Source organism: Hyalella azteca, unplaced genomic scaffold (genome assembly GCF_000764305.2).
Source record: "Hyalella azteca isolate HAZT.00-mixed unplaced genomic scaffold, Hazt_2.0.2 contig12079, whole genome shotgun sequence".
NCBI lineage: Eukaryota > Metazoa > Arthropoda > Malacostraca > Amphipoda > Hyalellidae > Hyalella > Hyalella azteca.
In genome coordinates, this window is record NW_025942047.1 from 108,667 (window position 1) to 120,489 (window position 11,823).

An 11,823-nucleotide genomic window follows, 5' to 3' on the forward strand; every position below is an offset into this window, starting at 1 on the left:
CACCAACACATAAGTAAGATTTACACTTGGGAATAAACTGACCGAAATAAGCGCCATGCCATGCCACTGATCGCTGCTATACACAACTTGAACAAGCTTCAACCGTGTGCCTCCAGCTCAGCCTTAACTACACGACGCTTCAGTAACTACAATCCCAACTTAAAAGCTTTTAGTGTAACTTTCATACAGCGCATATAACTTCTATTGTCGTCTCATAGGCTGGTACAAGAAACTTTACTTATCTGCATTTACGTACAAATGTTCTATCCCTGATCAATGAAGTTTTGAATCATCATAAAATGAATACAGATAAAACTTTTACTTTTATGAAAGTTCTTTGAAAACGGTAACTTGTAACAGTTTTTGAGACGGCAATTTGAAGCAGCAATTCGAAACTGTAATTCGAAACGGAAATTTGAAGCGAAAATTTGAAACGGTAATTTGGTAACGGGACCTTAGGACAAGCAAGCGATGTGACGTGGCTTAAGTTACTGGGACGATAGGCAGGTGCTAACTTGATCACTTGTTTCTGTACGTGTTGTGAATTTAAGTAACCTTCTTTTTTGTTGTTGCTTTTGTACATTATTGTAGGAGGGGGTTAATGGTGATGAACCCCATTGATGTATGAATCCCTATCATAGGTCGGTGGCAGTCCAAATGACAAAATGAACTGAGGTACTTGAATAATTAAAAAATCAGTTTAATTAACACACTCGCAGCGTCGGCCTGGAGTCGGGCAGTTAATATAAATACATCGCTTAACGAGTGCAGCGCCGTCCTGGTGACACTTTATTATAATGTTTACACAAATACACACATTACACAATCTTTACACACATTACTGACATCGCGATAATCACTGATAAGACGCGTCACTATCGCGACAGTCACTGATAAGACGCGTCACTATCGCGACAGTCACTGATTAGACGCGTCACTATCGCGACAGTCACTGATAAGGCGCGTCACTATCGCGACAGTCACTGATAAGGCGCGTCACTATCGCGACAGTCACTGATAAGGCGCGTCACTATCGCGACAGTCAGTGATAAGACGCGTTACTATCGCGACAGTCACTGATAAGGCGCGTCACAAGAACACGAATATTAGCCACAACTGCCACACAAGAACACGAATATTAGCCAGAAATGCCACACAAGAACACGAATATTAGCCACAACTGCCACACCCGCCACGCAACACTCCGAACGCCGAACGCGATCGCTACAACGGCCCAAGTCTGAATTGTAGTGAAAGTCAAGATAAAATAAATAAGAATAAAGAAGAATAGCAAGCAACAATGCAATACAAGGGGCTTCAGAAAGTTTGTGGGAAAAGAACAGTTTGAAAAAACGGTCAAATTCATAAGGTTTACTTTTATATCTATGATCAAACCAGGTTTATTATACACTTCTGTAAAAGCTGATACCAGCCTAGAGGCAACTCATTTTACTTCTACAACTAATGGAAACTGGCTACCTTTCAATACTTTTTAAGGGTTGGAAATAAAACGAAGTCGGATGGGGCTGAAACGAGGCTATAAGGTGGATTTCAAATCTTTTCTTTGAGGCACTGCATGTCACCATATCGAACCCGGTGGAAGTCTAGTAGCTATTTAAAACTATCGTCAGTCATGAAAAGATCCGGTCAAATGACACGATTTTAGATCTTCTGTGAACAAGGCACGAAAAGTTCAAGAATCGGCGGCAGGCCACATCAGGCCTACCTACACTTCAGCGATGTCACTATGTTATCTTATGTTATAAACTTATTCCAGGGATTCGATGATATAGCCATCCTTCCACTTCTGCCCCACCATGAATTTGATGTTTTACAGGGCCTAAATTTCGGCAGCTGCCATGATGCCTGAACGGTTGCTGTTTTTAAAACGGCGGTCTGCGTTTTGAACATATATTTAAGGGTTGATGTTAGGACACGTTATAAAACGGTGGAACAGTATAGTTCTGAAGTATTGACATTATATTTTTTAATAATTTTAGTTACGTCTATTTTGCACGAATTTGGAGCCTCTCGTATGCTGTACTATAGTCATTATTGCAATTAATAAGCAGTACGGAAACAAATGCACACGTAAAAAAACGACTAAAAATACCTTTTAAATCAAGATTGCAATTATTAGCTTGCTGGTCATTACTGATATATTTAATGTATCGCCGCTAGTGAGGCATGCAGTGCCCACTAGTGTAGCTTCTTGGTCGAGCAAAAAAGTTTGCTAAAATAGACGCGACAAATTATTGCAAATCATCGTCATAAGCAATTGAAATCAACGAATAAACCATGGCACAAAACACAGAGATGGATGAACGATCAAACACACGTGACGTGTGTACGGAGCGTCATGTGGTAACAGACGTCACATGGCTCGGTGCGTCATGTGGTAACAGACGTCACATGGCTCGGTGCGTCATGCGGTAACAGACGTCACATGGCTCGGTGCGCTATGCGATAACACGGTAACAAAACACGTTACAAATCACACAGAGCTCATTAACACGAGTAACAAGCTCAGTAACACGAGTAACAAGAAGCTCAGCAACAAGAGCTACAAAGTAACGCCACTACACACAGTAATGTCACCTCGTGTAGCGTGTAGTGCGACAGGTGACACGGCAACACGTCCAAACTCGCCACAACACCGCCCCTTTTACTTGTGTTCGTGTTACTCATCTATACAGCTGTATTGAGGTCTGTATGCTACCTAGTCAACCATTAGGGTCTCTAATTATGTACATTGTACTACCTTATAAGCTGACTCAGATGTATTGTAACAATATTAGGAATAAGTAATCAATAAGATGCTTGCATGTTTGCAGCTTCGTAAGCATAATTAAATGGCCGATACATACAGCCTCTTTATTTTATTTTGCAGCATTTCCTTCCTATTTGTTCAAGTGGCTGCAATTCTTGAGATTTTTTTCACTAGTATTTTAATTAGTTGTGGCCCTAAGTCTAACTATACACTATAAACTAACCTCACTACGCCATAAATTTTTGTTGAGTAATAACAACATAACAACTGGTAAATGCCTTTCGATCGTAACAAATTTGTTAATTGCATTTTTGCAAGCAAAACATGTGGATTTTAGCTAAAATGCCCTCGCATTAGATATAATATGGTTGTTTAAGGTCACTAAAATAGGAGGAGGTCAATAGAATGGTACCCGTACTAGTGACAGCTTCCTAGTGAGGATGCAAACTAGTGGCTGGTGACCAGGGGCCATGCTTTCAAAACTGGCTGAGTGAACGTAAGTACTTGCGCTCTATTTTCTTGTCTATGATTGGCAAATTTTGCGTGAAAGGCCGTCAATGATTGGCTGATGAACTTACGATCTCTTAACTTTTTTTGAAAGTATGGCAAAGCAGTGTTCAATGTTGGAGAAGAGGCAAGCTAGTAACTATGTGATGTAACTGGGTGCATTTTAGTGATGACTAATGCATCATGTCACCTTATTATTGACGTGTAATGCATAACATCACCATATTAATGACGTGTATTGCATAACATCACCATATTAATGACGTGTAATGCATCAAGTCACCATATTAATGAAGCGCGTATGCAATGAACAGCCATGAAGTGTAAGGCTGTGAGTGAGGGGTGTGAGTGAGGGGTGTGAGTGAGGGGTGTGAGTGAGGGGTGTGAGTGAGGGGTGTGAGTGAGGGGTGTAAGTGAGGAGTGTAAGTGAGGAGTGTGAGTGAGGGGTGTGAGTGAGGGTTCATTTAGCAGCGTGGACGGCGAGGGCGGCGGTGCTGGTGAGTTTGGACACAACCCTCGTGAGGGCGCGGTTCTCAGCCCTCAGCTTCTCATTCTCAGCCCTCAGCTTCTGCAGCTGCTGCTCCCACGAGACAAGCGGTCAACATCATCGCGATAAATACTCTACAACTGTGATGACTTTATAGTGACCAGTGATGGGTGACGTCACTAACTATGGTGGTGATATCTTGATGGTAACAACACGTCACTGTGATGGTGACTTCATTTACTGTGATAGTGAAATCACTTCAGTGGTAAGGTCATGACCTATGAATAAACAGCCACATTATCGATTTATTTACTTAGCTTCCCATGTAGTTATCTTAAACCGCCTTAGCACCGCTGACACCTAGTCACTAGTACCTAGCCGGAGATGATCAAAATACTATGAATATACTATACTATGATTACTATGAATATACTATACTATAATTACTATGAATATAACTACCATGACTGATATAATGATGACAGAAATTTACATCCGCGACAACTGACAGCCTTGACAGTGGTGAAAAAAATGAGAATGCACTCGAATTCACGGGGCAACCGCATCAGAACTGTGACGTTAACCGACGATAATAATAGAGAGCCAAAAGGATTCTGCGATAACAAAAGATCATCATGCATGCGATAATGACGATATATATACATGTCATTATATTTAGTGACGATATATACATGTCATTATATTTCATTACATCACGGAGGAAACTTACAACATTGTATGAAATTGCACTATGAATTATATAGATATAAGAATTATTATAAGGTAAAAAGGTTAGGAAATGAAGAAAATTAGTAGCCGTTTTGAAATGAATACGAAGTACAAGCAGAAGTAGAGCGAGCTCGACCACGTAAAAATAATAAAGTATTCAGAGAATATTCATACGTAATATTTACCATCAGAACAAATTAGAAAATATAACTCAGTACTCACTGCAGTGAGTGACAGAGAGCGCATTTTCTCAAAATCGACGAAAACGTGAAGTCACGGACAGACGGACGGACGGACATGACGAGCACAATAGCGCCTTTTTTACCATAAATGAGAAAATGCGCTAAAAATTACACATTGAAAGACATGAAGCATATAATCAAAGAGAGCGAGCGAGAGGAGAGATGATGTTGGATGTTGCGTAGAGAGTCAACAAAGTGTTGCATGCTTCAACAACCTCCAACGGTAGGTACCATCAATCAACATATTTAACACATCATTCATGACAGATGTATGACAGCTACTTCACTGAGTGGCCGCCTATATGCCAACCATAATCTTGAATATTAATAGCAATTGCGAACACAAGGCAACGAATCAAGACCCCATGCAATGATATACGCATCACAATGACAATGAAAACAATAGCTACTCATGGTGTCATTGTGCCGTGCATTTATAGTGCAGAAATGATATCAGTTGCTCTGAGGAAAGTGCCACTGCACAAACAGTGCAATGTATTGAGAGTTCAACATACAATATACAGACAACACAAACATAAAACTCCCGCAGCCATAACCGTGTTTAACAGACACACAAGCGTGATTCGTCATACAAATTACACAGGCACATGCACCTATAATGTTACACAAGAGAGAACAGTCACACATAACGGAACTACACACGATACAACAAGTCTAAAGAACACAGGCGAATACATGTACAGTTATTGTAGTTATTATACACATGTACAGTTATTGTACACATGTAGTTATTGTACACATGTACAGTTATTGTATACATGTACAGTTATTGTACACATGTGCAGTTATTGTACACATGTACAGTTATTGTATACATGTACAGTTATTGTATACATGTACAGTTATTGTACACATGTGCAGTTATTGTACACATGTACAGTTATTGTACACATNTGCAACACGTCATATGTACAGCTGTAACACGTCATATGTACAGCTGCAAAACGTCATATGTACAGCTGTCTCTTATACACATCTAGATGTGTATAAGAGACAGCATGTAGTTATTGTACACATGTACAGTTATTGTATACATGTACAGTTATTGTATACATGTACAGTTATTGTACACATGTGCAGTTATTGTACACATGTACAGTTATTGTACACATATACCGTTATTCTATACATGATCGATCCAAGTCACGTGAACAGGCGGCCACACAGACATACAGACCAGGAACACACCCAACACAACCACACCAACAACACCAAAACGCACAACACCAACACACCCACAACACCAACACTCCCAACACCAACACACCCAACACCAACACACCCAACACCAACACACCCAACATCAACACGCACAACACCAACACCAACACACCCTACCCCCCACACCTCCATCACTCACCCTGAGCTCCTCCTCCATCTCTGCGAGCTTCCTCTCGAGGGCGCGCTTCTCCCGCCGGTCAGCCTCCGCGGTCGCCAGTTTGGTCGAGTTCTGCACGGCGGGGGACACGTCATCCTTTTATTGACTTAGCTTCCCTTGTACTATAGGTACTTACTTACAGGTACTTATATAGGTACTACACAAGCTTTCCATATAGTTATCGTCATCCTTTTATTTATTTAGCTTTACATGTCACTTATGTTATACCGTCTTGTTTACTTAGCTTTACTTGTACCTATGTTATAACGTCTTATTTACTTGGCTTTACTTGTACTTATATGTTATAACGTCTTATTTACTTGGCTTTACTTGTACTTATATGTTATAACGTCTTATTTACTTGGCTTTACTTGTACTTATATGTTATAACGTCTTATTTACTTGGCTTTACTTGTACTTATGTTATAACGTCTTATTTACTTGGCTTTACTTGTACTTATGTTATAACGTCTTGTTTACTAGATTTAACCCAGCAAAAAAGTTAAAATTAAACCAGATAAGCAATAAATTAGCATTAATTGTCCAAGAAAGTTCAAATAAAACAACTTATTAACAAAATTATTGTAAACATAAGCACTATCAATTAACCTAAAATATATATTAAATTACAATAAATCTCCCTAAAGCATACTCATCACTTGCTAACAATTTTAGGTAATAAGTCTTGATGAGTAATTATAAGTAATTATAAGTCTTAATTAGTAATCAAATAGTATAACCAAATGAAAGTTAGCTAAAAAGTGTTCGAAAGAAATAGGTAATAATTAATATAATCAAAGGAATGTTAGCTAAAAAATATTTTAAAATCAATGTGATAAGTCTTTTTTCAAAATTTCGTTTTGCTATCCCGCGATGAGCGTGCGGCGGTGCAAGCCTGCGTAATCTGATAGCCGCGACAGGGAGCATGTCTTGAAGTGACAACATGCAATGTAATACAGCGTGTAGAGTGTGGAGTGTGTACTGTGTAGAGTATAGTTTGTAGAGTGTGTAGTGTGTACAGTATAGTTTGTAGAGTGTGTAGAGCGTGTAGTGTGTACAGTATAGTTTGTGTAGAGTGTGTATTGTGTAGAGTGTGTAGAGCGTGTAGTGTGTACAGTATAGTTTGTAGAGTGTATAACATCATGACCCAGAACATGCACTGACTTAGTTACTATACATACTTATCATAAGCATACTTATCATACAAATATTCATTATAAACATACGTTACTTATCATAAGCAAACTTATCATGAAAATACATATAATAACCACATTCATTATAAACCTTCTTATAATAAACATATTCTTTATGAACATACATATTATGAACATACATAAGCATAAGCCACATATAGTATCATAAGATGAGCTAATGTGATACAAGAAAGCAACACGCAACATGAATAATAAGAGGCCACGTGATTGTATAAGATGTGAGGACATGAGGCAATTAAATAACTCAGTCGCGTCTCTCATGAACGTCTAGGAGGTTAGAGTGTTGTAAAGTGATGGCTTCCTCCACAGATGTTGAGCACTGCTCATGAATAAAACCACGGAAAATCCAAAATGCAAAGAGAAATAACACATTTACTTATTACATTTCATATTTATAGCGCATTTTCTCATTTATGGAAAAAAGGCGATATTGTGCTCGCCATGTTTGTCTGTCCGTCCGTCCGTCTGTTCGTGACTTTACGTTTTCGTCGACGAGAAAATGCGCTCTCTGTCACTCACTGCAGTGAGTACTGAGTTACCTATATTTTTTTTCTAATTTTAGACTCACTGCAGTGGGTACTGAGTTATATTTTTTCTAATTTTAGTAGGAAGAGTAGCATAGTTTCAGTAGTAATTAGTAGACGATATTACAGAGGTCCTCACCTTCTTGTAGTTGATCTCGCCGTCCGCTGGACCTGACGACGACCGGGACGCGAGGGAGGCTGTCGAGCCTGTCTTGCTGGCCGCACTCTCACCCGCCCGCTCACCGCTCACGCTCTGTCACCAAATACACTAATTAACACTGCACCTCAATACAAAATCACACTACTTAACTCTACACACCAATAAAAAATCAGCACTCAATATCGTGTGCATAAATACGCACATCAACATCACGCACGTGTGCATCAACATCACGCACTAATTTGATACTTGTATGATATTACTGCCACAATTTGGTCGAAAGTAGGTGTGAGCCAAGTGTTTTTTTGGGTATTAAATAATGATATTCCTGCCGAATGCCACGCAAATTTACCTTATTGCGCCAAGCCTAAGGATTCTTGCTCTTGAAAATTGCTAATCCTAACACCTGTGAACGCATTCTGGTCACTGTACATTTTAGTGTAGTAAGTGTACAATGCCATTCCTACCAGAAACGAAAGTAAGTTTTGGTATTACAAGGGCACGTGCCCAGACCACAGCTGCAGCATTTCACACCAATCTTTTATGGGGATTATATGTACTGAGGATATCATTTGGCACGCATGTCTTTACTCGATACGGGGACAACACGTAAATATATGGAGCGCACAATGCACACAAATCATATATGCTAACCCTCTACCGCCTGACACGAGTAACCGGAGCAATATTGTCACAAGCCTACTTCCCAAAAAAAAGATACGTTCTAGCGAGCGCAAAATGACTTGCAGTGATGGTTGCCGCCACGTACGACAACTTTAAAATGTTCTCTGTTGCGTACAAACGTCCTCAGGTTGCTACACTCAATAGTTTACGTATAATTTAAGTTGAAAGTTATGTTCCCGGAGAGTGACATGCGGCGGTAGAGGGTTAAATTGGACGTTTCGAACCTCGCATACTGGTAGCTGATGTATGCAAATAAACATGGAGACGGGAGCAAAGCAAAATTCTAGATAATCTTACAAGATATTTCATTAACGCAATTAATTGCGAGTACCATTACAGAGGTGTTTGTTGCGACCCTGCCTGATCCAAACTGGGAGCCCAACACCCGTCCAGCGAACACTACCAGGAATAACACTGATGTGTATCCGGAATACACATGCGCTGGAGGCGATCCCATATACCTGGAATGTCCTGCCACCAACTCCCACCCAACAACACCCATGTCCGCATTAAGGTCGGCTAATCGTCGGCCACAACAAGACCAGCGATAAGTTATTATTTGTGTGAAGTTTAACTGCTTGGACGATGCCTGGAAATTGCGCTGAGGCGCTGGAACGACTGTACAAAAAACATTTGTGGTGCGGGCACTTGCTGTGTGCCTCACGCATAATACCGAAATTATTAGCATACAAGCTTCTCTTGTTAGCCTTAACATCATTTGAACAATTCCTATCTTTGTTCGAGGATATGGCAGTATTATCAATACTTAATTAGATCAGCAACAGAAATTCTAAATGATTTCAGCAACAAACACGAAGATACGAACAGAACCGACGATGAAATTATAATACAAATGATCAGCAAACTGTAGTGAACATCACAGCGCAGTTCACTTGGCTTCTCAAGGTTACACTGCAAAAATTTAACTAAAATAATTTTACATTCTCGGAAACGGCAAAAAAGTAGGCTAGCACGAAGTGCGCGTCAGTGAACAGCAGCATGCATTTTCAGGCAGCTTTTTTCTTGCTTGTAATTTACTTCGCGACGATTCGGAGAAAATAAACCAAGTTTATGAGCGATTCCGATGCTTTAAAATGAACAGCGAACTCAATCAGAGCGCGTAAGCTGTATTGACAAGTTCACGGATCAAATACGAGTACTAAATAACGTATTAACCAAATTATTTGTTAAAATCATCGATTAACGATATAATAACTCGAGGCAACTTTGATATTAGAATTTTCTTGTTTGTTGTTAAGCGTTCAGCGCAAAGAAACACGTTGAAGCCCATAACTATAAATTGATGTAGAGATTATTAGTCAGTGTGAGATTAAGAGCTGCGTTGCAAGTTGTCAATTATATACAGAGTGTCTATAAAGTAATTGACACCTATGATAGTTGAATATTTTTGGTATATAATTAAAAATAAGTTTTATTTTCACTATTAACTTTATTCAAATAACTTCGTTAATATGAGGGCCATCATTCTTTGGTCAAAGCCATAATTGATATATGTATGCAAAAAATATATATTAATAATTTTGAATACTATTTTGAAAAATATAGAACTTTACTTACTATGTGTCTAGACTTTACGGACACCCTGTATAATAATTAAACTCGCGATGACATGCATGCAATTTCCAGTTGGAGAAATGTGATAGTACTAGTAACTACTAAATGAACTTAATCGAGCTCACCAAAAATAAACGTGAAAACAGGTATTAAAGTAGTGCTATTCAGAATAAGGATGTCATTATTTGCACGAGTACGCAGAATTGCACTAACGACTTCGTGAGAATTAGTATCAGGACTTATCGAGGTCTGAAACTAAAGTATAGCGAGGATTGAAGTTATGTCTTGTGGGAATTATAAGAGAGTTTTCTGAGAAATATTGGGAGCAATTATGCTTTGTACGTGTGGAATGGAGGCCACGGAGATCATGTCTGGGCATGAAGCAGCGGCTGAGGAGATGCCAGACTTCACATTCACTGGCAGCATGATACAGAGCATGATACTGAGCATGATACTGAGCATCATACTGAGCATGATATGCAGCATGATACTGAGCATTATACTGAGCTTGTTATGCAGCATGATACTGAGCACGATACTGAGCATGATATGCAGCATGATACTGAGCATATGTAGCATGATACTGAGCATGATATGCAGCATGATACTGAGCATATGTAGCATGATACTGAGCATGACATGCAGCATGATACTGAGCACGATACTGAGCATGACATGCAGCATGATACTGAGCATGACATGCAGCATGATACTGAGCGTTATACTGAGCATGTTATGCAGCACGGTAGTGAGCACGATACGTATCATGACATGCAGTACGATCGCTGCAAACAGTACATTGGTAACTCGCAGCACATTAGCTGCAGGTTGTGCAGTTACTCGCACTATACTTCTATCCATCTCATGGCCCCCACAACTAACAGCTTCAACAGACAGGAAGAGTCATATATGTATACCTTTTAAACTACCTTCCTTCTCATCCTCCGTCACGCTACGCTATATCACCCATCCTTTTAAACTACCTTCCTTCTCATCCTCCGTCACGCTATATCACCCATCCTATCTCTCCCTTTCCTTCCTTCTTCATCTCACCCTCTCCTGACCATCCCTCAATTCTCCCGGTAGTGTGGAAAGGGTCGGCACTCACAAGGAAGTCTGTTGCGTGTAAGATCTTGACACTAGAACGATAAAACTACACACTAGCATGTCGCGCGCTACACGCTTATCTCTGCTACACGCTGGTCACGCGTAACACGTTTATCTCTGCTACACGCTGGTCATGCGCTACACGCTTATCTCTGCTACACGCTTGTCACGCGCTACACGCTTATCTCTGCTACACGCTGGTCATGCGCTACACGCTTATCTCTGCTACACGCTGGTCATGCGTAACACGCTTATCTATGCTACACGCTGGTCACGCGTAACACGCTTATCTCTGCTACACGCTGGTCAAGCGTAACACGCTTATCTCTGCTACACGCTGGTCACGCGTAACACGCCTATCTCTGCTACACGCTTATCTCTGCTACACGCTGGTCAAGCGTAACACGCTTATCTCTGCTACA

At 40.1% G+C, this 11,823-nt stretch overlaps 1 protein-coding gene across 1 annotated transcript in view; it reads right to left on the reverse strand.

Annotated features, from left to right (window-relative positions):
* Positions 1–3,737: 3,737 nt before the first annotated feature.
* Positions 3,738–11,823, reverse strand: part of LOC108664355 (protein phosphatase 1 regulatory subunit 12B) — a 20,357-nt gene continuing 12,271 nt past the window's right edge. The window contains exons 6-8 of the mRNA XM_047883137.1: positions 8,015–8,128; positions 6,117–6,206; positions 3,738–3,854 (exon numbers count right to left, since the gene is read on the reverse strand). Coding sequence (XP_047739093.1) covers positions 3,738–3,854; positions 6,117–6,206; positions 8,015–8,128 — 321 coding nt within the window. The remainder of the gene's footprint in view (positions 3,855–6,116; positions 6,207–8,014; positions 8,129–11,823) is intronic.